Source organism: Triturus cristatus, chromosome 1_1 (assembly GCF_964204655.1).
Source record: "Triturus cristatus chromosome 1_1, aTriCri1.1, whole genome shotgun sequence".
NCBI lineage: Eukaryota > Metazoa > Chordata > Amphibia > Caudata > Salamandridae > Triturus > Triturus cristatus.
In genome coordinates, this window is record NC_140579.1 from 765420588 (window position 1) to 765448469 (window position 27882).

The following is a 27882-nucleotide window of genomic DNA, read 5'->3' on the forward strand; positions in this document are numbered from 1 at the left end:
CTCCCGGTCCTTAGTATGTGGCAGGCAGAACACTGCGCAGGGTACCACCCTATAAATAATAAGGCATCCCATAGATTGGCAGGACTGTTCCGATCTCAGACTCTCAAAATAAAACTCTGAATAAGTAAGATTTAGTGGCTCGTCGTTTTGTCCGTCAAAGCAGCTGGGACACGGCGATAAAGAGGAAGGCGGGGCCAGCATCAGCCCCGCCACCATTATGGTGGTTGGCCGTGCCCCCCGGAATCGTGCCCCAATCATGGTCCCCGCCGGCGCTGGTGGACATGCCCCGGAAGTGATTGAATCACTTCCGGGTCTTGGGAGGCTCCCCCACGCCCCGGAAGTGATCTGATCACTTCCGGGGGCGTGGGCGACCCTTGGGGTCCTTTAAAGCCGGGGGGAGCACAAGTGACGATCTCTTTCTCCCCTCGGCAGCACATCCGTTGCATGTGCCACCCCTCCCTCGGGAGGATCTTTAATCATTTTTTCCTTCTTGTGTTTGCAGGTTTTGTGCGTTCCTGCTCCGGAATCGCGACGTCGACGTGCCGACTTCAGCTGGAGGTTTCCCTTGGTTACGAGCTGCGGGCATCGAGGCACGAGTTGTGGAGTGCGGATCTTGCTGCTTTTCAACCGAGCAGGCTCGTCGTGGGGGACACGGGCAGTGCTGCGCGTTTCGCGATCTCCGTTGACGGAGGTAAGGTGTCGGGAGCTTGGGCGGTGTTCGTGCGGCCTTCGAGGGTCGACGCGTGTGGCCGTTTTCAGGATTTCAGGTGCGGGTAGCGTTGTCGGCCCCCGGAGGCTGCCCGGAGCCGCTCTCAGCTTCTCGGCCCAGGCTAGGAACACCGTGGGTGGAGGGGAGATTGCGAAGCGTTTGTGCAGCCTTCGGGCAGGGCGTTATAACGCGGGGGTTTTCGTGTGAAGTAGGGCGAAATGGTCATCAGGGGACAGCGCGTCTGCGGGGGGGGGGGAATTTTGGAAGCGTTGGTGCCAGCCCGTGGAGCAGATCGCGTATAACGTGGGGATTGTTTAGAGGCTGCAGGGAGATAACACGGTCATCAGGGGGCCTCGCGTGGGGAAACAATATTTTACAAGCATTGTTGCCCGTCCATCGGGTTGATTGTCTACAATTCGCATCTTGTTTTCACAGCTGCTAGGACACGAAGTGTGTCATCAGGTCGCCTAATATGTTGCACAGCAGAAACATTTACTAATCACTATATTCTTGTATTGCATAACAGGAAGGCATGGTCTGTATCGAAGTTTGGTTAAAGACACTACGCGGATCGTGTAAAAGCAGCTCTAAGTGCTTACAGGTGCCTTCTCATCGGTGTGACGCGGCAGTGACCAGCAGCGGTGCACAAGGACGCGGGGACCTGCGCAGAGGGTGCCTGAGGACACAGAGAAGGGTCTGCATCCCGGCACTGCTGGGAGCCAAGCGGGTTGGAGCCTATTGCCCACCTGCCTTGCTGGGCTAGCCAGTAGTGAGGCTCCGGTAGCGGGGGTGAAGTGGCCGGCGTGTTTCCTCCATCAACACATTGGTAAAAGTGGTACAGGTAGCAAGGTAGTCATGCCCCCTAAGGCTAAGCGTGGCGAGCGGCGCCCGGGCATAGCGACTGTCTTAGACGCGCTCATGAGAAAGATTGGGGAAATGGATAGTACCATGGCGCAGCTGGCAGAGAGGCTGGATGCGCAGGAAGGGCCATCTGAGAGGTCGCGCAGGGACGCTTTACCACCAAGGGAGGCTTTTCCCCCCTTGCCAAGGAAGGGTAGGGCAAAGAAAGGCCCGCAGGTTGTCCCAGGGAATGGTGGGGCCCCAATTTTGCCTGTACTTCCCGCATTCCCTAATGCACCGGGGGGCGAGCCTTCCCCGGTCAATCCAGTGGGGGGGGGGGTCTGTTCCTTTGCTCCCCGCGACGCCCGTTATCCCGCCACCAGCAACTGCGCACCCTATCCCTACCCCCGCGCCAGCGGTGCCAGTACCAGCAGTTCCAGTGCCAGCGGTGCCTGATCCTTCTTTACCTGTTCCCCCGCACCTGCAAATCCTACCCCCGCACCAGCACTGCTAGTGCCAGCGGTGCCTGCACTTTCGGTACCTCTTCCCCCCGCATCCGGGGGGGTGCCAACACTTCCTCCCGATTTTGTTTCCAGTCTAGCAGCTGTGCTTCCCTGGCTGGGGGGCATGGGTTTGAACGTGAGTGCGGCGGGTGTTGTCGGGGTGGACGCATTGGAAAGGGCGAAGCAGCTTATCGATCTAGCCAAGCCTAAGGACGTGCCGGCGGTCGTGGCCCCCAAGGAAACCCCGGGACCTTCACAGGGTAAGCCACAGACGTTGCCAATGTTGGGCATGGGTGAGGCACGCACGTCCTACGAATCTCTCTCACGCCACCTGTCACAGGAGAGAATTTGGAAAGGGACACATATCGATATTTTTTCACTTTTGATAGATGAGGTTGAGAGGGAAGAAATGAAGAGGAAGAAGGATTATATGCCTGCGCGTGAGTGGGCGAATGAAATGTTGAAATACAGGGTTGAGGAGAACATTAGGCATTGGATGCTGGCCTACAACATTTACATGGCGGTGGTGACAGAGCGTTTCCCTGAGGAGGCACCGGCGATGGCTTGCTATATGTCTAGGATCAGCACGGCGCAGGCGACAAAAGGGGGCTCGGGGTGGTTGGAGTATGACAAGAAGTTTAGGCGCATCAGGACATCTGATCCTACGTTAAAGTGGAATCAGGTGGAGGGAATCTCATGGTTGGATCATGTGGGCGGCCTTTCAACTGAGGCTGCCAGTGACCCGCCTAAACTCCAGCTCTTTCGTGCGTTCCTCCCAGCTGGGCAGGGCTGGGGGGGGGCGGAAAGAAAGGATGTTGCTGGGATTACAACAGGCGCTCCTGCGTTAGGGCACCAGGGACATGCAGATTTAGACATGCGTGCAGTTTCTGTGGCAACTCAGGGCATGGTGAGGCAAAGTGCCTTAAAAAACAGAAGGATAGGGGGGGGGAAGAAACCAGATGGAAGGGGTTTCCACCAGAGCTAGGACACCCATCCTCCTCCACGCCATGATGCCCTGGTTGAATAGATATAAGTGCGCGACTTCAGCAAAAACTTTAATTGGGGGTTTCAGAGACGGTTTTAGAATTCCCGTGGAGAATTTTGTGGGTCCCTCGTTCTGCAAGAATCAAGTATCGGTCACCCAGAATGCTGGGGTGGCAGCAGCCAAGATCGGCAAAGAATGTAGGTTGGGTAGAGTGGCAGGTCCCTTTGACAAAATACCTGCCCATAACTTTGTTTGTTCCCCCCTGGGGGTAGTCCCAAAAAAGGAACCTGGGGAGTTTAGGCTGATTCACAACTTGTCGGCGCCAAGAGGGCAGTCTGTGAATGACTCCATTGATGATGTTTGCTGCTCTGTGCGTTATGCATCTATTGATCAGGCTATTGAAATGTTGAAGGGTTTGGGTCCGGGGGCGATGATGGCAAAATCAGACATAGAGTCTGCTTTGAGGCTACTACCCGTCCACCCGAGCGATTTTCACCTCCTGGGATTCCAATTTGAGGGCAAGTTTTTCATGGACATGTGCATGCCAATGGGGTGTTCGGTGTCGTGCGCCTACTTTGAAATGTTTAGTACGTTTTTGGAGTGGGTTTTCAGACAAGTGACAGGGCATAGGCATGTGCTGCACTACCTAGATGACTTTCTCTTCTTGGGGCCACCGGGGGGCGCGGGGTGTGGGCAGGCGCTGGAGCAGTTCTGTGCATTGATGGCGAGCTTTGGGGTACCCCTGGCACAGGGAAAGACCGTGGGCCCTTCCGGGGTTATAGTAATCTTAGGGATCGAGCTGGACTCAGTCGCGGGGTGCTCACGGCTTCCCGCCGACAAGGTGACTAAGTTCGGGGAGACGCTGAGGCAATGTCTGGAAGCTAAAAGAGTGACGTTGCATCAGCTACAACAGCTGGTGGGGCAGTTAAATTTTGCATTGCGCATTGTACCAATGGCACGCCCCTTTTCAAGGTCCATTGCACAGGCAATGTCAGGCCTCAAGCAGAAACACCACCACACCAGATTGAGCAGCGAGGTCAAGCAGGATATGCGGATTTGGCTAGCATTCCTGCGGGACTTCAATGGCTCGGTCCTGTGGCCGGGCCCAGTCACTTCTTGCGCGGAGTTGGGCTTAATGACAGACTCCGCGGGCAGTGAGGGGTTTGGCGCCATTCTGGGCATTCAGTGGGTGGCGCAGCGTTGGCCAGCATGGTGGGTGGACAATGGACTCACAGCTAACATTAGTTTTCTGGAACTATTCCCCATTTGGGTGGCGTTGTGGGTCTGGCCGGAGCAGCTACGCAACAAAGCAGTGGTGATCTGGTCTGATAACATGACAGTGGTGGAGTGTATAAACAACCAGGCAGCAAAATGTAAAATGATCTTGCATTTGATTAAGGAAATAGTATTGAGATGCCTCCAGTTGAATCTGCAGTTTAGGGCGAAACATGTCCCGGGGGTGTTGAACCATGCTGCTGACGCTCTATCTCGTTTCAAGATGCAGGTTCAGAGCTCATCTCCCGGGAGCAGCACCATGCCCAACGCCTTTTCCTGAACAGCTCTGGCAGATTGGTGCCCACACTTACCAGACTTGGTGGCAGCGAGCCTAGCACCAGGAACAAGAAAGGCATACGAAGGGGCGTTTGGGGCATATTGTAATTTCTTAAAAGATCAGGGTGGGACACATTGGGCTGATTCTGCCGGGGTGTGCTGCTTCTTGCAAGCCCTACGGGACGAAGGGAAGTCGGTAGGGGTGGCTAGGAGACACATAGCAGCAATTTCATTCTTTGCACAGATGGGCGGCGGGCGGGACCCTACGCAGTCATTCATAGTGCGCAAGGAATTGAAGGGTTGGCAGCGGTTACAGGGGTCTACACCGGATACTAGACGCCCTATAGGTTTGAATACCTTGACAGCAGTTATGGCAGCGTTAGATCAGATCTGCGATGACGTCTTTGAATGCTTGTTATTCAGGGCAGCCTTTACTTTGGCTTTCTATGGGGCCTTTCGCATAGGGGAATTAGTGGCTAAGAACAAAAGGGACCTGGGGGGTGGCTTACAGCTGGGTGACATTCATTTCCATAACGGGGCATTGCAGGTTACAATCCGGCGTTCAAAGACCGATCAGCAGGGAAGAGGTCAGGTAGTGTTTCTCAGACGGGCACCGGGCAATCCCTGCTGCCCGCTTTTTCATGTGGAGGCTTTCCTGCAATACAGACCGAGTGGTAGGGGGGGGACATTGTTAATACACATGGGGGGGGAATCCACTGACAAAGTTCCAATTTAGACGGGTTTTAGATAGGGCAATAGGCAGGGCGGGTCTGGACCCCGGTAGTTTTGGGACACATTCCTTCAGGATTGGTGCCGCCACCGAGGCGGTTGCGCAGGGTCTTGGGGAGGAGGCTGTGCGTAGGATTGGGCGGTGGGCCTCCAATTGCTTCCGGCGCTATGTGCGTGTTGATATGTTGGGACTCCATATGTTAACGGTACTGATGGCACTCTTTTCTTGTTCTACTACCAGTTCCCTCGGCCTGTCACGCAGGAAGAGAGAAGGCGACATCCCACCAAGAACGTGGCACAGTCAAGTCGACGAGGATTTCCCCGAAGGCACAGCAGGAACGTCATGCATGTGTTTTTGGCGAAGCGGTTAGGTTTCAGGGTTTCCTTTTTCGGCCATGGGGGCTTGCGTTTTGACAGGTTCAGAGAACGGGTAGGTCACATGCTCACCTCTTTGGATACCCCTCCCGACGCTATAATTTTGCATCTGGGGGGCAACGACTTGGTACATCTCAATAGGAGGGTCCTGCTAGAAACGGTGCTGTCAGAGTTCCCATGGCTGGCCAAGCACTGCCCTGAGACGGTTATTGTGTGGTCACAAATGATACCAAGACTTCAGTGGCGTGGGGGGGGTATCAGTGAAGGCTCTCAATCACTCTGCCCAGAGGATCAATAACAAAATAGACAGGCTGTTTAGGACCCCTAGATTACAAGTAAATGCTCATGGATGCATTAGGGGGGGACATGTGCTATGTGCAAGACGGAGTGCACCTGTCACGCTTGGGTAAAGAGTTATTTATGGGCAACATTTTAGCTTGGTTGGAGGGTTTTCATTGGTAAGTATGATCTTGGGTTTGGGGGGGGCCTGATAGTCGGTCTACTATGCAGGCCTGTGCGGTAAGGTCATAGGTTGGACAGACTAAATTGACTCATCTTTTGGGGCGTCTTATTACGTGGGCCGCCCAGAGGGGAGGGACATTTGGCTCTCACCAGACTCCAGGGGCAGTTACAACCGGTTGGTTGGAACGGTGCGGGGACAAAGGGGGGGGTTACGCTTTCCATTGGCTGGTTGGCCACCCCACACGCGGGCGTAAGTAAGCTGCGCTGTCTGCATGGCCCCTTTATGGAGTAAGTCCTGAACGTTTGGGGGTTGCCTGGGGGTAAGTACTTCCGCGTCAGCTGGGCCTCCGGCGCATGCGCATCCCGGTTGGGGTGCGCGGGACAATTCGGTGTAAGGGGGAGGGGCCAGCGTTTTGACCTTGCATAGGCCCAGAGGAGTACGCAGAAATGTGATCAGCAATGTTTTAGACTAGGATAGGAACATTTATGTATTAGAGTTTTGTTAAAGCTAGGATTGAAGCAAATGTACCGAATCCTGTCTTGTCATTTCTGCGTTATGGTATTTATGAATATAACTTGTTTTGTATGTTAATTAATCCGATCGGGGGTCAACGACCCCCTATTCCAAAAACAAGAACGCTATCTTGGTTTTTGTCACAGTCAGGGGAGGAGGGGGCGGTAGGCCGTACCAGACCATATGGGATTTGCGCAGGATTACAGTTTTGAGTTATGGATAACGCACACCTACCGATTCTTAAGGCCACAATTCCCTAAAGAAATGAGAATCCAACATATTTGTAAATCGCACCCCCCTTTTGACCAGTGTAGAAGGTCGAAGCAATAATTTGGGGTTCTGGGTAGGGTAGTGGTTTGAAGGACGTCAATGCGCCTCATGTATGAACCTTCACTCTTGTCAGTGATGTAAAAATAACAACAAAAACCACACAGCCGTAAAAGGAAACAAAGATTTCTATCTACTAGCAGTTTCATGAGCTGGAGCTTTCCGCACAATCCAAAAAGTAACTTTTTTCCGTAGAGTCCGTAAACTCTGTTCTAACAAAAGGACAGGGCGCCGACCAGGAATACGCCAAAACGCGACTCAAATTGCGCGTATTATTTTACTGCGTGCTCCCAAATGTCACACCGTGCAAGTAGAACTGTGCTGATTAAACTCACAAAACCTCTGTGTCCTCAACACCCCCCCTCACCACACACACTCGTGAAATCACAGCCTCTAACTGCATAGTCTTCCCACTGCACTGGTCTAACTTTAAGAAACCTGGCGAGCCCAGGAGTCACGTGTTACAAGAACTGGTGGAAAGTGCGCGCAGTGATATCTTGAACCCAAAGAGTTTGGTTATAGAGACAATATGCATTCACCACCTATTCACGCACTTAGGAGTTCTATATAGCTCCTGCCCTGTACACATGACACAGAATCAGCACTAGCGCCGCTATAAGCTGTTGGATACAGAAACATATGTTTGCAGAGGCCGCTTTCTGACATTTGTGGAAGGTAGAAAACGGCTAAAAAGTTTTCGTCCGTGTTTCAGAGAACTTCAGTTTTTAGTCTATGTAAACAGTGAAAAAAGTCAAAATTATTTATTTCAGTTAATTAAAACCATCATATTGTATGTAAACAGTATAATGCAAAGAAGTCATATATGCATGTGGGATGAACAACAACACAATATACACACTTCATGTGTGTGAATTGTACAATGGCACCATAGTGCAAATATATCCCTCAGACAGATTGATAGAAATCTAACTTTTTAGAGCAGCAGTAACGACATACATAGAAGGATGCACTGAGAATACAGAAAGAAATATAGTACCATGAGGCCATGAATGCTGCTGAATGGGCGCTACACAAGTGCCAACAACACAACAAACCGTGTCATGCCATTTCTCTTGCTGCTGTAGTGCATGAATCCTCCCTAACCGCAATCAGCTATACCTGATGGAAGTGTCTGCCTCGAGGAGCGACAGTCAGTAACAACCCTAGGGTTTCCGGTTACACGCCTCTCTAAAATAAGAAACTTCACAAGTGAGGCGCTCTACGTGTGTCACGGGACTCAGCGCTAGGATCCGTGCCCCATTAAGCGAGGACAGCCGTGCAGAGATGACAGGCCAGGGTCAGGTGTCCCTGCTTGGGGTGCAAGGACACACAGCCCACGTGTGCAAGGGGCGAGTGGGTCCAAACACAGCCTGGCGTCACCAGCTGGTGACTCACGTATCTGTTCATGATCATCCAATCTGTGAATATTGTACGTGGTAGGCTACAGCCCTTCCGTTTGCAGAGATTTTTATGTAAATATAAACACAAGTCCTGTCTGAAGAACACAAAAGCGACTGAGGCGTTTGTGTGTCATTTGTCTATTCCCGAGAATTTTCACGTATGCTTTCATTAATTCATTCATAAATTTGTCTGCCCATAGGTTTAGAGTTACCCCTCAAGCTGTTTAGTTCAAAGTTGAAAAACACATTTTTTAACAGATTATAAAACTATGTGTATTATTTAGAATGTGTTGACTTTTCTTTTCAATGGATACAATTCATTTACTGTCTATCTATAAAAAATTATATATAAGCAATATCTAAGCGGCCGGTGGACTGTATCAAAGTCTTCCCCGGAGTTGTGCGATTGTCGGAGGGTTTTACAAACTTGACATAAGATTTAACAAGTTGGGGGAGGGGGCACACAACAGACCAGGCGTCCTCCAAACACTCTGATAAGCAGTAACAAGCAGCAGCTGTTTTGAAGCACACTCGTGCTTGTGGGCGGGCAGCAGTGCAAATGGTGTAAGAAGGGAAAACAAGCACGAGCGCCTCGCTCTCATTTTCAAGCACTGCACTCGTGCTTGTGGTGCGCCCCTGCCGGCTCCCGCAAGTTGGATGCTGCCACAAGCACATGTGTGTGCTTGAAAATGACCAGAGCGACGGTTAAAGTTCCTCCTATGCAGCGCATGCACGCTGCGTAGGCGAGACCTAAAAAAGGCATACAGAGATGGCCACATTGGGTGTGTTCTTGACAGCCATCTTTTAATGCGTTTTGTAACGCTATAAGAAATCCCATTCCTAGATGGCTATCATGGATGCACATTCATTTGGGACAGGTAAATAGGATTTTTTTTTAAATGGCAAAGTCAATAGTTTCGTAATAATCTTATGGCTTTGTCAATGCATGTTCATTTAAGTAAGGCCTTGCGACATGCCCAAATAAGATTCAAATTTGGACTCACTTTTTTGTCTTTAACTTTGCCAGGGGTTTGTCTGCAATGCATGTACAGGATAACACATGCTACCCTCTGAAACCGTTGAGCTAGTTAGAAATATCTCTAAGTGAATTCAATGCGAGGAACCCTTTTACTACTTACCTAGCAGATATATGCACAAAGCTAAAGCAGGTGGGAAAATGGTGCGAGTCTCATTATCTACATAGATTTAAATATACTATAAAAACGTAGGTTTATAGAAAATCTGGCCCAATTTGTGAGAAGTAATATCTCCAAATAAGTTCTACTTTCATTTGTCAAACAGACTGCGCAAAGCTATCTCATGAGCCCAGGATCGGTTATGACGAGACTCCGCTACCTACAATTAAGGTTTTTACATCTAACCACCAGTGAGTTTTGTTTTTCCTGCGAAGGAAGTGCTCAAAATTGCAGACTTTACCGCTTTTGATGACAAAAAGAGAGGTTCCCGCCGTTCGTGTCCTTGTCTGGGTGTTACAGTTGAATGTTGTCTTTTGGTTTGTTCTACAATACATGCTGTTGGTGTTAGGTAGTGCCACGTAATGACGTTTTGGGAGCTATTTTAATGAGTACGATTATCAATTCTACACAAGAATAGCAAGATTCTCTGAGCGGACGTTTGCCCTTCACAAAATGAGCTCATGAAATGAATAAATGAAATTAATCTAAGATCTGTTACTGGAATGAACAGTTTATCCTAGCTTTGTAGTGTTAGGACCAGTAAACATAACCAAGGTTTCTTTCAGTGATTTTAAACATTAAATTCTGTCGTACATTGTAATGCGTTTAATTAACGATGTATATGAACCATATACTGCTAAATACTTATTCTGGGATGTTGGTCCTGCACCACTGTTCCTGTAAGGTGCGTAGAGCTTGGATACCTTGGAAAGTTTTTAGCACTAAAGAAAAAAAAATACTTTAAAGTCTGCTACGCAGCCCCAGCTTTCGCTCATCACCACAGAAGTTTCAGTAGCTTGCAATAAAAAGGGCAAGCCCGCGAGTGGTGCGCGCACGCGCCACAGTGAGCGATCTGTTTTCAATTATCGCACCCGTGTCTGGGCACGATAATTAAAAACAGATGTGGCCTGTGCGGGTAACCGACACCAATCGGCCATGGGTGGAGCAAAGGCGGGATATGCACCCGCCTTTGCCCAATTGCGTGCTGTCTTTCTCAGAAAGATGCACGCAAAGCCCAATAGCCCTGTAACGAAAGTCCCTACAAGAAGTCTCGCGCTGCGCGAGCAGTGCAACACATTGCAACGCTAGGAGCAAGACCTAAAAAGGGAGAGTGGGCTGTCCTGCTCGAGGGCAGGGGGGAGTGGCCTGCCCACTGTTGTGGGTATTGACTGTTAGGTCGAACCCAGGGCCGACCAAACAGGCAGTCACTCCCCCCCCCTGCCCTCAAGCAGGACCGCCCACCCCCAACCAGGCACTTCTGCTTTCTCGCAGTGCGAGAAGCAGAAACATAAAATGGTAGTCATTACCATTTATGTTTCTGCCTTCTCGCACTGCGAGAAAGCAGTGGGGCGATGCCCCAATGGGGGGCCGCCACTGGCTGTTGTGTCATTTAATTACCTGTCCAACATGCTCAGTTTGTTCTTCAATAAACAAATATTTGAAAAAGAAAAAAAAAAAAAAAGATATTACATTAAACATAATTGCTGCCTTAGTATATAATTGCTGTACACTTTTTTGCGTCTTTTCGTCTAAAACCCTTTTTTGACTGAAGTGCTTTATAATATTTGTTTTAAATAAAGATCTGCTATTTTATTAGTATCAGTAAAACGATAAACATGTAGAACACAAATAAAGCACATACTTAGTAACGACAGTATGCAAAATTAAAATCAATAGAATAAGTAATTACAAGTTAAGCAAAAAAATTAAATGGACCAATATTGAAGGAATTTAGCGCTCTCACAAACACGCCTCGGTCACTAGGCGAAGCCCCGGACAATTTATATCAGGGGCCCGGAGAGGGTGAGTGCTCTCTATAAATGGGCATGGTGCCCCCAGACACACCTGGAAAAGCGCGGACAAACGTAATTCAATATAAAGATTTTGGGTTATGAGTACAGGGACTATCCCGAATGACTTGTATAGGGCTTCAAAGATGGAGCCGGTAATAGACGCGCTTACACAGGGTTGGCCTTTTGATTCCAGTCATGGTGGTATGATTGTACAAGCTCCGATCTGGTGAGTCTTCGCAATACTCCCCCTTTTTTTTGTTTAAATTATGCTCACTATTGTTTTATTGGCTATAGCTGAGCTGTATTTGAATGTATATTGGATGTCGTGTTTATTATTTCCTCGGCATAGAGTAGGCTTATCAAGGACTCTTACTCCGCACTGTGCCTACAACTATGTTTCTCGTGCGTGTATGGACTTTATGCCATGCGTTGAAGGATTTAATAACAGACTTAACACATTTTTAGGATTAACGGTAATTAGAAACGTTTTTTCTGATGTATACTTTGTGAACACTACGGTTTTGGGAGCTTTGTGCTAACATGGGTTATCAGCAATATAGTATCTTTAGTTGAGTATATGAAGAGTGTAGTGTGGTTTGAGAACAAAACGAGGAGCATGACATGCATTCAACAATACTGAGGTATTTCTACGAATAAGCAAACGGTACTAAGAAATTGAGTTTTTTGCTATATTTTACTAAAAAAATAGCTGTGGCGGTTTGGGATTTTACGGTTATTTTTGACTTTTTAATTTAATACATGGTGTTTAACTAGGGAGCTTGTGTTTTGCCTTAATATATATTTGATAGGAACTTTAACATTTTACTCATGTTTTGCTACAGAGTTGGAGTTTTTATATATTTGTAAACGCTCGCCATTTTGAAATTTGATGCATTGGGTTAGCAGTACAGAAAGGCCAGGGATGCCTTCGTTTCCCGTGGACGCCTGTGAGGTTGCCGTTCACCAGCTTGCTCCTGGTTTTCCTGTTGTTCCCGCGTCCGGGCTTGGCTCCGCCCCCCCTGTTTGCACAGGAGGACCGGCCGGGCTTGGCTCCGCAGGAGGACCACGATACCCAGGATCCCCTGGGCCAGGTCGTCAGCACACCACGCGCCAGGAGGCGCTTAAAGGTCAGCCCAGTCTCTCGCCCGCGAGGACACGCGCGACACGCCGGGAGAAGCCCGGGACAAGGGCGGGACCGTCTGTGGCCATCCGAGGCCGAAGGCGGCCGGGCTGGACCCTGTTATTTGATCCCGGGGGCCACTACCTGTGCATCGTCCTTGTATCCATGGCTATCTGGTGCTAAGGTAATGTGAGGACGCTTGCTGTTGACTGCATCTTTTGTCCCTTGGTGGCCATACAACTGCGCAATTGGGCACCTACACTTTGTGCTGTACAATGAGCAAATTGAAAGGCGTAGCTGGGACCCTGGATGCTTTTATCGTAAGGGCTGAGTCACTTTTGTCCCACGAAATCCATCTGACTGAAAGAAGGCTGTCTCTGGACCCTGCCACGCTACAATCACGATTGTCTTTGGCCGGCCCTGCTAATGTCCACACAACATGTCCCCAAACATCAAATATGTCACCTAATACATCTATGGCAAGACCGGTCCTCGCCCCCCTTAATAAATCTCTATTATTTGAAGACTCCCCTAACACGCCTGTAACGCCTGTTTTAGAGGCAATGCAGCTAAGGCACAAAGGATTACCAAACCAAAAGGCCAGCCCCATAAGAAAAAGCATACTGTTTTTGCAAAGCCTAACCCTAAAAATGCCAAAGGCTGCCAAACAACTGGGAACACACATTTTGTGGCGGCTACCATCACAAACTCAGTTGCAACCGAGACAGTCGACAGCTTTGAACCTATGTGTTATGGGGTTAATACAGGTGCTGCGGGGGGAGCCACACAAATAGGGGTCGACATGGCAGCCATAGAGTCTACGCTGGTTTCTCTCAAGGACATGATTGTCAAAAACTTTGAACTGTTGTGGGGGAAATTCAATCAGTTAGATTGTATCACGGATAGCCTAAGAGGCGAGTGGCAGAATAAAGGACATGATGAAGAAGGACGAGGGAATAATATATCATCAGCGGTTAATAAACATGGGCCTGCCATGCAATTTATGGATGTTACTCCCGTCCCCATAGTTAAACTTCCCGCTATAAATCTTAATGTTGCCTCTTGTAACCAAAACAATTTCAGTGGTGATTGTATTGGTCTTAATTTTCGAAAACCATATATGGTTCGTCACCTACTCAGAATTCAGGAGCAATCCTTTCTACCATATACTGATATCTGCGCACTTCCCTTACGCCATTTTTATAAACCACCAGCCTGCCCGCCAAGAGACATTCATGTAATACCCCTGGCAGCAAATAGGTTCCATGCACTTTCCAACTTGGACGCCCAGGACTGACAATTGTTGCCAGCCAATTTGCAGGCCCATGAGGGGGATTACTTAGATATCATACCCCCATCCCCTAATGCTGATTTGGCATCAACTATGGCAAATATGGGAGCCTATTTAAGTATTCTTAGTTGGAACGTGGCGGGGCTCCAATCCAGGCTCGAAGAACAAGATTGGCTGCGCCTAGTAAAGGACCAAGACGTAGTCATGTTTCAGGAGACATGGGCCACCGAAGATATCCATATCGAAGGGTTTCATTGTTTCAGTATTGTAGCCCCCACCCCCAAACTAGGAAGACCATCTGGGGGCCAATTTATTGGGATTAATGTGGCTGCTGGTGGTAGTTTCAAGGTCCTTTCAACCAACAGTAGAAATTTTCAAGTCATCCTTTTTAAAAGGAAGATCAGCATATACCTGGTAAATTTTTATAATAATGATTTTCACTCAATCCCCAATAGGAACTTCATTGGACTTTTTGATTTTATTACTAATTTAGATAGTCAACAAAATATGGGGAGATCTACTGGGATCCACTTGGGAGGTGATTTTAACGCCGCAATCGATGGTGCAGTACATGCTAAAGGCACAAGTAATTACGGGCCTTCATCCCGCAGGGGAGCAGAGTTGACTTTGCTTTTAAAATCAAATAACCTGACCAATGTAATGGACCTGATGAGCAGCCCGAACACAACTAACAAAAAATTGCCAACATTTAGGGGAAGGGGCTGCACGTCAACTATCTTTATTTTAATTTCCCCCTGCCTTGAAGACCAACTAACGGGTGCCTAAGTAATTGGAACGGATTATGGGGATCATAACCCCATTAGAATAATGTTGAGCTTTGCACCTCGGCCCGTGTTTTCTGTTGAATGCGGAGTAAAAAACCTCATACCCTCGACTGACAATCTGAGATTAGTTTGGAAGGGTGTCGCTAGCGGGGAACTTTTTAAAAAGCTAGTCAGTAGTAATATGCACCTTATTAACTCCTGTTTATCATCACATGCTGCACATTCTGAGATAGTCCAAGATTTTTCAAAACTGTGCCTAGCCACCAAAACACTCTTGTTGAAACCCACCCCATTGGCAGTCATTAATCCTAAATGGTTCGATCATGAGTGTGCACGGGCCAATAGAAATCTCCGTAGGGCACTGTCATCTAACCCAAGGTGTGCTGCAGATGTGCAACTGGCTAGGAGGGCAACCCGGAAAAGGAAGGGAACCCTTTTGAATGAACGTTGGGAAACCTTATCCCAGGCTGCAAGCTCAAAAAAGGGCAATATTTTCTGGTCCACAGTTAGGGAGCTCCGATCAATGGACCAGTTACTAACTCCTATCAGTTGCAACATATCAAGCGAGACCTGGGTAAATCATTTTTCACAAATTTATGCTGTCCCAGAACCAGAGTCTGATCAACAGGACTATGGCCCCCTTACTGCCATTAAGCTGACTATCTCGGATATAGAAGAGGCTATTCAACAGAGCATTGGGAACAAAGCACCTGGCCCTGATGGGCTACCAATTGACTTAATAAAATGGATACCAGATTTTTGGGCCCCATTACTCTTAAATGTTTTTAACAGCATAACATATGCTAACATACCGTATACATGGGCTAAGACTATTATTGTCCAAATTTTAAAAAAAGGAGATCGGTCTCAACCCAGCAACTATAGGCCGATCTCATTAATTGACAATACCTTAAAAATATTAGGAAGAGTGCTGTATAATAAAATCTCAATATGGGCAGAGGAAAACAATATCTTAGAACACTGTCAGTTGGGTTTCCGTAGCAAGGTGGGCACCACTGAGCAATGTCTCAATCTTAATTTGGTCACCGGGAAATATACCATAGCACGGAAATCCCCGGTCTATATGGCCTTTATGGACCTGTCTTCAGCGTTCGACCTTGTCAACAGGTGCAAACTATGGGCAATTCTATTGGCCTATGGCTTGGATGAACCCCTGGTACATTTTTTAGCCCACCCCCATAAAGATCTCCAGGCGCAGGTGCGGATTGGTACAAATGGCGCGGTCTCGGGGTCGATCAAGGTAGGAAGGGGGGGGGGGGGGGTCAGGCAGGGTTGTGTGTTGGCCCCCCTCCTTTTTATTATTTATATTATTGGGCTGAACAACTCGCTCAAAACCTCCACCTATGATGTCCCCCTGATTAATGGCAAAAGCCTTCCCGTACTATTATACGCAGATGATGCGGTTCTTTTAGCCCGCACTCCGAATTCTCTGCGCAGACTAGTACGGTCATTTGTTGAGCATATGGATAGCCTGGACCTACGTGTTAATTTTAACAAATCATTTTTAATGTCTTGTGGCCCTGGGAAGCGACAGCTAAGTTCTATTGCAGTGGGTGATCAGAAACTGACAAGTACATGTACTTTCCCATATCTTGGTTTGGTCTTTGCTGCGAACGGCTCCTGGACTGAGCATTTTGCTCACTCCAGGAGCAAGTTCTCAAAGGCCGCCAATTCAATCCTTAGCCTTCACCGCCCTAAGACACATGGCGCTTAATCTGCCATTTTAAATTTTTTTAAATTACAGTGTGTTCCTGTTGCGACCTATGGGGCCGAGATTTGGGGCACCGCAAACTGTCCTGGCATTCAACAGGAAGAAAACAGGTTTTACAGGAAATTATTGGGTACCCCAATCTCCACACCACAATACATCTGTCATAGAGAACTCAACCTTAATTTTATTTCGGATTTTATCCGCGCCCGCCCTGCCCTCTTTTGGTTATCGATATGGAAGAACCAGGCTGCTTCCCTCACAAGAGAGATCATCAAGGACTGTCTCTTGTGTGACAAAGGGATGGAAATTCCCTGGTTAAGTGGAGTATATCAAAGCCTGTGCAGTGTCAACAAAGGAAATATTTTTCTAAAACCCACTATAGCCGACACTGTGCCAAAAAAGGTGCTTAGAGATGCACTGTACTCTGTATATAACGAAGAAAGGACTGGCCTAGAATCTAAGAAACCTTCTGTTTCCAGATACATTTCCATCGCACAGGACCTTCATTCTTTACCCTTGTATCTCACCCTACACATGAGCCATTGGGAAAGGAATCTACTATTTCGCCTAAGAGCAGGAATTATCAGATATGCACTATGCTTCCCTCTTGGCTAGCACCACAATCTTGACCTTGTACCATGCCCCTGTGATTGGGTGAGTGGCCAATCAATTTTACATTTTTAATTTTTTTGTAAGTACTATATTAAATACACAAAGTGGTTATTAAACCCAATTTTTAAAAAAAGAAGGCCAATCAGTCTGGATAACGCTTACACTTTCGCACTAGCACTTTAAGAATTGCAATTAGAGCACGTAATACTATGTCCGACCTCTGAGCCCCCATCTGATGGTTTACCTTTGCACTATTGTTAGCTGGCACATTGTTTTATTTAAAACTAACTATTTTTACCAATGAAGTTCCTTTTTAACTTGTTATGAAACGCATTAACTGCCATAGTGATATTATTGTAAATGTTTGTTTATTGTGTTTGTTTTTTATTAATATGTTGTACTTTTATGAGTATTAACTTATCCGAATAAAGTCATTGAAAATGAAATGAATCTGTGGGGTTACACTTTTTTTTTTACAACAAACTTATTGTGTGTCACCACTACTGATCTGCATCATGGGTCTTTCTTTTCACAATACCTCCAATATGAGAATGATTCTTTTATTGGCTTCTTTTTATCTCTGTGCACCATTTTTGACTGTTGCACTGTTTCTAGGTATAATCCTTTGGAAATGGGGTGAAACTTTCTTTGCACAAGTACCTTTTCGGTTTGGCTTATCACATCTGGCCTTAATAAATACACGGCATGTGATCTTTCAAGACATTCGGTTTTCTCTTTTATATTCTAATGCTATGAGATATTCGGCTGTTTTTTCTGTAAATAGGCGGATTTAACAAATGTAACGCAATTGGCACCATGTATTGATTATGGTACATATATCTAGACAATTTTGTATATTATTCTTATTCCAGCCTTGAAAAAGTATTTTTGATTGAAACGAAACATGTGCAGGCTGATGTTTGCTGAATCACGAAACCAATAAATCAACAATGGAATGAACAAACCTTCTGGACTCCTTCTGTTCATGAGAAAAGAAGATTTCAACTTGGGATTTTTTCAATGGGAATGTTATGGACAATTGAATACACATTGTAATCATACTCGGGACTTATTTTTCCTTTTGATTTACTTAAGAGTGCTACACAAAAGGGTTCTATTATTTGTAATAAAGATCTTCTCAATAACCCAGAACACCACCCCAATTAAATGTATAGCATGAACATGCAACTGCGGGCAAACCTAGCCAGAGGTGCCTTTCTCCCACAGCGGCGACAAACGCACAGTAGATGCAAGAGCGGTGACCCTTGCTGACAATGGGCACAACCAACACTCCGCTCTCCTCACCTGCACTCTGCAGCATGTGGGGCTGGCTCTCCTCCAGCCCAGCAAAGATGCCGGCCAGGGCCGTCTTGCCCACATCGCTCTCCCCCAGGAGCATGACCTTCAGCAGCGCTCCGCCGGGTAAGCTGTCCGACGAAAGCACGGAGTCAGAGAACCCCAAGAGAGGACTGCCCACGTGCGGCCATTCGAGCTCGTCCACAGCATGCGCTCGCCGCAGCTGGTGCTTGTAGGGTAGGGGCATGCTGGAGCGGCGGCAGCACCTCAGGCCATTCCCGCTTGTTCAGTGTCATGGCACGAGAGAAGATGATACTGGTGGGAAAAAAATACAAGGGAAATAAAATGTTATCTACAGAGTTGAGAAATCGCATTTCGGATTGTTTTTCTAAAACATACGCAGAGAATTCCACTCTGTTATTGTATCACTAGTGTATGCAACATAAAGCTCATTACGGTCCAAAAAGATGGACCTGACATTTGAGAACAAAGGTGACTGCAACAACAAGTGTCAATTTGAACAAAAAAGTACAAAGATGTAATTAAGTGATGAAGATCCCAGAAGGGAGGAACCAAAACAAATGATTGGGAATTGAGAAGTGTTGCAAAGTCCTCCTGAGCCCTGGGTACCCCCAACCTTTTGCTGACGGACACTGGTGGTAACTGACTGACTGACCCTGGGCTCTGCTTAACCAGACCCAGGGCCAGCGCTATGCTGAAAGAAACACATTAGAATACAGTTAAAACACCTACATACACTAGGGTACACAATGGTATGGTGGGGTACCCCTGTGATTGTCATGACCTACCCTATAAGCCCCTAGTATATAATAGGGTAGGAGGATTGAAAATACCTAGAAGTCCCTAGTACCCTAGGGCATGGCAGTTTTTGCACTTGCATGTGTGCACTGCTGAAGCCCGAGGTCAGTTTAAAAACAGCACTGGGTGCCAGGACTGCTTTTAAAAAGTAAATTGTGCCCAAACTCAACTTTGGTGTTTGGGGCACCTAAAAATGTATAACCTACAATGTTTAGGCATTTTATGGACCCCCAGGGTCTCCCCTAGGTATCCCAGGGGTGGGGGGTCAGATATGTATAAGGTTTTTATATGCCTGAGTAAAGTGAAATTTCACATTTCACTCCCCACATTGTGGTAAAGTGCTGCTCAAATTTGACTTTCATGCTAGGAGCACTGGGGAGGGAGAATCTGCAATATTTCTACAGATTCAGAACCCCTAAAGTCTTCCCTAGTTGCACATAGGGTGGGGTTCCTGTAGATATAAGGCAAGTACTTATAAAATATGTTTTTGTAAGTTCTGGTGCTGGAAAAATGGCCCAAGTCATTTTTCCCATTGCAAATCCCCGGTTACATAGGTTAATATGGTAGGAAGATATTGTAAGTCCGTTTTTATATAGCGCAGCTACTCACCCTTGCGGGTCTCAAGGCGCTGGGGGCCATAGTGGAAATTAAGTGAGCTATTGCCCAGAGTCACACGGTGCTGCGCTGCCGCCGGAGCCGGGTATCGAACCGTGAACCCTGTGCTCCGAAGTCAGCTGCCCTGGCTGCTGCACCACACCTCTCTATCATAGCTCTTGATAGGAGAGGGCTAGAAATGCCATTCAAAGACTTTCCAGAGTGGTATTATTAAATTCAACAATATCATATTGTTGAATTTCTCCTAAAGTGTACATACAAGAAGTAATAAGACTTTCTTGTTTGTAAGTCCAAATTCAGCCTTCCAGTGGTCTGCCCTGATGGGTCAGAGTTAAGTGGATTAGCCAGGCTGCCTTGTAGAGGTGATAAAGAGCCCCTGGGGTTGACCAGCTCTGCTGGGAGGGCAGTGTGCTGTTCCATAGGACTGCCAGGCCAGGGGGAGGAGTCGTAAACCATGGTCTTCAAAGAGGAGATCTGAGACCAGTGTCAATTACGGCTCTGAACTTACCACCTCAGAGAGATGGTAGGATTAAGAAAGGTATGAGCAGATGCAGGGGGAGAGTCTAAGTAAATTAGCCATCCTAGGGGTGTGTTTAGCCAGCTCTTACCTCCTTTCCGGAAAATCATCCATTATGGGTTTGGAAGATTTGATGCACTCTGGGACAAAGTAATGCCACACTCTACAGGATGTGGTCATATCTTTGAGGAGTTACCCTGCTCCCATTGGGCAGAAGTGACCTCCTGCATGATCCAGAGAACTTGAAATTAGTATCACACTTATAAGGACCCTCTTGGAGATACCAGAACCTTGGATTGTGTGTTGGATACTTTGGGACTCGCAAGCAGAACTTCAGGAAGGAGTTCTAACTGGACCCCGCCTGCTGGAGAAGGCGGCACAACACAGTGGTGAGAAATTCTCCAGAACAATTTCTAAAGGTGTGTCCCTGTCAGAGAAACAAAATGACTAAAAGGGGCACTGTTTGTTTCTAAGCACTAAAAAGTGACTAATCTTTAAAAATTCATATCTCTGGTTCCCTACAGTGGATGTTTTTCGTTTTGGTGTCATTTAAAAGATAAAATATTACCTATTTCTATAAATTGGTGTTGGATTTTTATTTTGTGTTGTGTCTTTGAAGTTAAGCCTGCCTGCTCGCAGCCACGTTACCAAGGGTTGAGCATAGGAATAATTTTCTAAGACCTATTCTGAGCCCTATACTGTGTTAGTGGCCTTATTGCCAGTGGCAGACATACATTTGCCCCTACCAATAATCCACTTTCCAACAATAAGGAAACTAGAAAAAAAACTCACTTTTAGGATTAAGTGGTGCACTACTATATTTTGAGTCAATGGACTCCTTGGATTTCACCGTATGACCAATTTCTAGGTTTTTAACAATACTAGAGGTACTCACTAATAAAGGAAACCTTTGTGTATACCTCTAGGTATGTTTTAACTTCTTTTCACCTGAAACAGACCCCTAGTCTATGTCCAGAAAACAAATTTATAAGAACTCCCAGGGAAATTATTTTCCCCTCGTTTGAGCCCATTGGTGTGGCATTGTTCTAACTGGACCCCGCCTGCTGGAGAAGGCGGCACAACCCAGTGGTGAGAAATTCTCTAGAACAATTTCTAAAGGTGTGTCCCTGTCAGAGAAACAAAATGACTAAAAGGGGCACTGTTTGTTTCTAAGCACTAAAAAGTGACTAATCTTTAAAAATTCATATCTCTGGTTCCCTACAGTGGATGTTTTTCGTTTTGGTGTCATTTAAAAGATAAAATATTACCTAGTTCTATAAATTGGTGTTGGATTTTTATTTTGTGTTGTGTCTTTGAAGTTAAGCCTGCCTGCTCGCAGCCACGTTACCAAGGGTTGAGCATAGGAATAATTTTCTAAGACCTATTCTGAGCCCTATACTGTGTTAGTGGCCTTATTGCCAGTGGCAGACCTACATTTGCCCCTACCAATAATCCACTTTCCAACAATAAGGAAACTAGAAAAAAAACTCACTTTTAGGATTAAGTGGTGCACTACTATATTTTGAGTCAATGGACTCCTTGGATTTCACCGTATGACCAATTTTTAGGTTTTTAACAATACTAGAGGTACTCACTAATAAAGGAAACCTTTGTGTATACCTCTAGGTATGTTTTAACTTCTTTTCACCTGAAACAGACCCCTAGTCTATGTCCTGAAAACAAATTTATAAGAACTCCCAGGGAAATTATTTTCCCCTCGTTTGAGCCCGTTGGTGTGGCATTGTTCCTACCCCAGTGTGAGAGGTTGTCAAATGATGAAGCATGCCTTGATACGTTAAGGGTGAGACGACCTCTCAAAGACTTTTCGATGACCTTCCCTCCAAAGAAGTCTGAACTGATAAGCAACAGTGGTGACTTTATTATCTTCAAGTAGTCTTGTTGTGCTGATATTTATATGGGAGGATATACTGGAGGATTCACCTCCCATACACTCATACACATTTACTTAGGAAAAAAATAAAACAAAGGAATCCATGAAAAGGTGCATAAATGTGAAAATAAAGAAGAAAGAATAGAAATAAATGTGAGACACGGTAAGCAAAAAGAAAAGAACATAGGTTACAAAAGAGAAAAAACAGAGGCAACAATGAAGAAAGATAAAACTGAAGAGAACAAAGACGTGATCTCCGTGAATGACACACATTTAAAAATAGAGGCAAATATCATGCCAATGTGGCTGGGAAAAAAATAGGCAGAAAATGTACCCACCATCCAGTAAATCTAATCAAAATGTAGAATATTTGGTATTACAACTTTAACTAACAAGGCAACTGGCATATGAGCACAAGGATTCACTGTTTATATGATTTGTAAATACAAAATATGACAATTCTATTGAAGCACTTTGAGAATCCAGAGCAAAAGCAAAGTTAAAAGTGCAGCTCAAATATAAAAAAAATAAAGAAAAGAAGCAATGATATATCGGTCAGCAATTTTCAAATAGCCTATGCGAAATAGCACAAGATATGTAAGCTATCCCCACTGTCGCATGCAATAGAATGAAAAGAGGAAACGTTTCAACTAAGTCTACAACCTTCTTCAGGCTCAACTGAAGCTATTCATTGACAGAATAAACAAGTTAATGGTGTGGCTATTCTTTTTATAATATATGGGAGCCTGCAATCCTTGTAGAAAAGCAGGTCTCTAAATTGTAACAGGCGTCAAATGCAGTAAAGAAATTACATAGCTGTTAAACTGTATTAAGTTATTACAGTGGAGTACTGACGTCATAATGCCTCTTTCCAGAGTGCTCAGCGAAGGTTAAAGGCAGTTCACAGAACATAATTACAGGTACTGTTTAAACTGGCTCTTCCTTCGGCATTTTTAAATGATCAGTAGAAAGAAGAGATTTATGGAATTATAGGAAAGACCTGTAGCATCTTTCTGGCATAGAACCCCCACTTTTTGCCTGGTGTCTGTGTTTTGACTGTAGCTCACTGGGACCCTGCTAACCAGGATCCCAGTGACAGTGCACTCTCCTGTAAATTTACTAGTAAGTACTTTGTACACCCCTCAATTGGCATACTGGAATATCATGATATGCCCCCAGTATATAGTACAGAGGTACCAAGGGCATTGGTACACCTGGAGTCTCCTAGGGGATTTAGCATGTATTGTGCCAAACTTAGGAGCCCATACAAACTGTCTGCAGAGCTGCCATCGCAGTCTGTGTGACAGGGGGCATGGGCCCTTCACTTCAGATACAAGGTTTCCCTTACATCTCGCTCACTGCACTTAAACCTATAAGTCATCCCAAGAGCAGAGGTGTCCCTACAAACTTGGGATTCCATTTTCTGGACTTTGTAAATGCTGGCTGGACAGCAGTTATAAGGTATGTAGTGGACACTGGCAAGTCAAGATAACTTGGGGTCCCTGGCTACTCAGCATAGGTGGTTCCTTGTGTCCCCTGGGGTCCTCCAACCTTGGGTACTAGTCCGGTTTTGGTAACCATTCAGCATTCTACTATTTTAGTATATGCTTTTGAAACCCCGGTGGGGCCCTATGTTTTTTCCTATGCCACTTACCTGTCATCCAAGTATTCTTTCTATGTAATTGATATCCACAGGTAGGAGATATACCAAGTTAGTGTCTAGTTTGTAGTAATAAAGCTAAAGTATTTTTCTACTAACCCTGTGTGGTTCTTTCTTGTGTGGAAAGCTTACTGGCCAACTATAGTGGTACATGCAACTGCCTTACACCCTTCCTGGGAAAGCCTTAACTGCTCGCCACAACTACCCCTTGAGAGCTTTGGTTTTCAGGGACATAAACACTATCACTAAGGGTTTCCTGGACTCAGTGCAAAGTGCCTCGCCATAAGTGGACACTACATACTGAGCCAGCTTACCACAAGAGGGACTCACACTGCATGCTTCTGCACATTTTGAGCTACACCATTTTTCCCCCCCATTTCATTTGCATTAAGCTGATTCTAACATATTTTTGCAACAAATTACTAATTGCTTTTTAGTGGGTTTAATTTCACTCAACGGGGAGATGATATATCCTTATGGCTAGAGCGGTCGAACTCAGACCTGGGGACCCAGGTTCTAGTCTCTGCAACGATGCTGCACATCCTGTGATTCTGGGCAAATCACTTAATCTCCCCGTGCCCATTAAAATAAAACCATCTGTAACTAAACTGGTGCTCATGTAAAGCACACTGATACCTTAGGTCTAGTTCGCGCTATGTAAAACTCATTAAAAAAAAAAGTTTTTTTTTAAAAATACAATCTACTTTTGTTTTTTCATGTCTGCATACTTACTCTCTTTTTTGTATGAAAGAGCAGAACACCAAGGATTTGACCAGCTTGTGGGATGTATGCTGGTGTAACCATGGGACTTTGGAATTCCATGACCTTGTAAAGAAACACTGCCTTCAGCCTCATTTCTGTAAACAATCACAAAACTCCTTTGTGACTCGCAATAGACTAACCAAGTACGGCAGTGGGTACTTTATCCCATATGTTATGGAGAAGCATGGTAAAACTGAATCTGAATATTGGGCCCTTCTATCCAAAATTGAGTAATAACCTACTTAACATCATCACTTATTTTGCATTAAATGAATTCATTCTCTCTTGGTAAACTCTGGATGCGAATCGGAATTACTCAAATCAGAAAAGTTGCACTTATTACAAAATCATTTACATATTATAAAGTGGGGGGCACCAGCCAGTGTGTAGTTATACAAGAGTCAGATTTTCTATAAAAAAAGAGTAGTTTTTGTTTTTCTAATGGCTTTGGAGCTGTTTGGCAAATCTTCACAAAGTTGATCACCTCAGCTCCTTCCCGGAAGGTTTTGAAGTGATTAAGTGAAGGTGGGGGGAGGGGGGGGGGGGGGAGAGGGGAAGGTGGAGTTTGGGGAGGGAGAAAAAAAAACAAAAAACATGGTGGTCGCCATTTTAGGACTGTCCCATAGTCCCGAAAAAAAAATGAACTTCAGGTTTGCCCCCATGTGTTCCCCTGGGACCACAAATTAATTTTAAAAAGTGTGTGTGAGTGATGCAAACTAATTGTAAAATTATATTGCTTTAAGGAAAAAGAAAATAACATGGAGGGGCGTGGTTTGGACGCCGGAGAAGATGGCGGCATAACGCGTCGCTCCTCCCGTGGCAGTGAAACACGGAGCGGTTCTGGAGCTATATCCTAACGCATGAACAACAAGAGCGATGATTTTGGCAATCGGAAACTGAGGTCTACCTCTGGGATGAATTTGAGTCGCCAAGGAGGTCCTGGAAGCGAGTTATGAGCAAAGAGCCCTGAGGCCACGAGTGGGTCGCGCAGCCGTTGGAGCCGGCGGATCCCTGGCGGACGCTGTCGAGGTTGTCACCGCTACAGAGCCGGAAGATTCGAAGATCAGGAGAGACCGCCGCCATAACAGAGAGGGAGGGGGCAGGAGTGAGGATCTGGACTGGTCAGTGTGGCTATAGTTTCTCCCTAATATGCAGTGAAACTCCGGTGAGTGGAGCATGCAAGATGGCAGCTGCGGGAATCCCCGAAAGTTTTTGAGAGTCCCGGTGGGTGTCGGAGAACAGGGACGGATTTCGACAGAAGGGAAGCCAGAAGAATGACACTGAAGTATGGAGTGTGAATGTAACGTATCCTATATCACCCTAATATATGCTGGACATTGCCTGTAAACACCGATGTATGTAAAGTGGCAAAATGGCGGCTGTACGAGTCTCCGAGGCTCCCGCGTATTGAATGGAACGCGAGGTGGCTGTAATAAGAGGGTGGAATGCTTCATGACCAAGCGGTATGATTAAAGCGGCAACGGACACATCATATTACAAGCAGAGAGTGTACCGGTCTTAGGATCACTCCTACACTATTTCGCAAAATGGCGGCAGTGACGGCGGCTATGTAGGCTCCTTTCGGGACACTAAATCATTGAAACCAGCAGTCTAACAGTTGACCCTCATAAAATCAACACGTGGAGTGCGCATTGAGTGCGCATTATATGCTTAAGAGTGTGATTGAAGGCAAGAGGTAATGCATACTGTATTGATGGCAGCGCAGGTGTCGTGGCTTGCTCCATATGCATATGGGCGGGCTGCGTAGCTAGTGTGTGTGGCCACCATACCATTTTAAAATGTGGATTTGAGAGAATAATGATGGCGATCTGAGAGGGGCTGGGAGAGGTTGAAGCATCATATCCAAGGTGGCAGTGCACAGAACTCGAGCAGTACATGGAACACAAGAGAATTGCGGAGAATAATCGACTGGCTCGGATCTGTTAAGAGAATAGGTCACTCACGAAGAGTAGTGGAGCAAGGAGGTCTGAGCAGGTGCACGTTGTGAGATTTATGTCCAATGTCATGCTGGTCACAAGTAAGGCAATGATGTCTATTCTGCAGTTTTAAATCTCTAACCACGTCGCTGGCAGCGGTAGGAGTACCTTTGTTGTGGTAATATCTTGTCCGTGCGCACCTTCTGTGTCTGGTGGAGGCTCCTAGTCACGAGCTGTTTAAGCCTTCTTCAGAGCTATCAGTCCTGGCAATCGAATCAATTGGCTCCTAACAGTGTTGTTTAAAATGGGGGAAAAAGACACAAAGAACCTAAAAAGGCTCAAGGCTGAACCTCCTGCTCCAATCTCACCTATCAAGGGTAAAAAGGATGTGACCGATACGATGGACATAATACTGAATAAATTAGAGGAAGTAAAGGAGATCACAAAGTCCACAAAGGAAGAAATTGTAGCTATCCGTAAAGACATCCGTGATACTAATGCCAGGCTTACGGAGTCAGAGTCAAGAATCAGTCGTCTAGAAGATTCGGAGACCATAACTTGTAGCTCTCTTAAACACCTACACATCTCCACAGAACAGATGTCAAGGAAGCTGTCGGAGTTGGAGGACAGAAATCGAAGAGGGAATCTACGCATCTTTGGAATACCGGAGGGGTCAGAAGAGTCAAATGAGTCCTGTGTCCAATTTCTGGAGGCTTGGTTCTCACAGGCAACCAACCTTAACTTCCCATCACCCACTGGAATTTGATAGAGCTCATAGGGTTCCGGGCAGGATCATGCCGGGCCAAAAGGGACCGCGACCTATTGTATGTAAATCACTACGTTACCAGCATGTGGAACAAATACTATCATTTGTGCGCAAAAATAACCATGTACTCTGGAAATCTAGTAAAGTGTACATATCACAGGATTACAGTAAAGAAACTGTCGACACGAGGAAAGCCTTTCTATCTTTGCGACCACAGTTGAAGTCGCTGGGCCACCAATTTGGTTTTGTGGGTCCGGCAAGGTTCCGTGTCTTTATCAAGGGTTCTCCGCAGGTCTTCACAGATCCGTTAATACTCAGGCAATGTCTGGAAGGAGGCGAGGAGTTACGCATGGATACTTCATCGGCGGCCTCTACTTCCTCCACTAAACAGGATTCTTTGCTTCCGTAGCAGATTATTATGTCGTTGTGTCATTTGTGCTCATACAATGTTGGGTCCTGATGTACTGCTGTATTGTTGCAATGTTGGGCTCTGTTCATGGAGTAGAGGGGGACGCAAGTCTTATCTTCTGTGCTCTTGGGTGGCTTGTGCCTTTTTCGAGTGTTGATTACTAGTCATGAATCGTTACTAAATACTATGCGTTTATTGGTCTGCATTAGCGGTTCCCAACCAGTCAAAGAAGTAGGGAGGCTCATACATCTAATGCAAGCATATAAGGGGATCTTGCATCGTATGG

At 46.2% G+C, this 27882-nt stretch overlaps 1 protein-coding gene across 1 annotated transcript in view; it reads right to left on the reverse strand.

The window, feature by feature from the left end:
* The window catches only part of LOC146871052 (GTP-binding protein REM 2-like), a 351770-nt gene extending 333288 nt beyond the window's left edge, over positions 1-18482 (reverse strand). The window contains exon 1 of the mRNA XM_085649897.1: positions 18230-18482. Coding sequence (XP_085506023.1) covers positions 18230-18467 — 238 coding nt within the window. The 5' untranslated portion in view covers positions 18468-18482. The remainder of the gene's footprint in view (positions 1-18229) is intronic.
* Positions 18483-27882: the final 9400 nt, after the last annotated feature.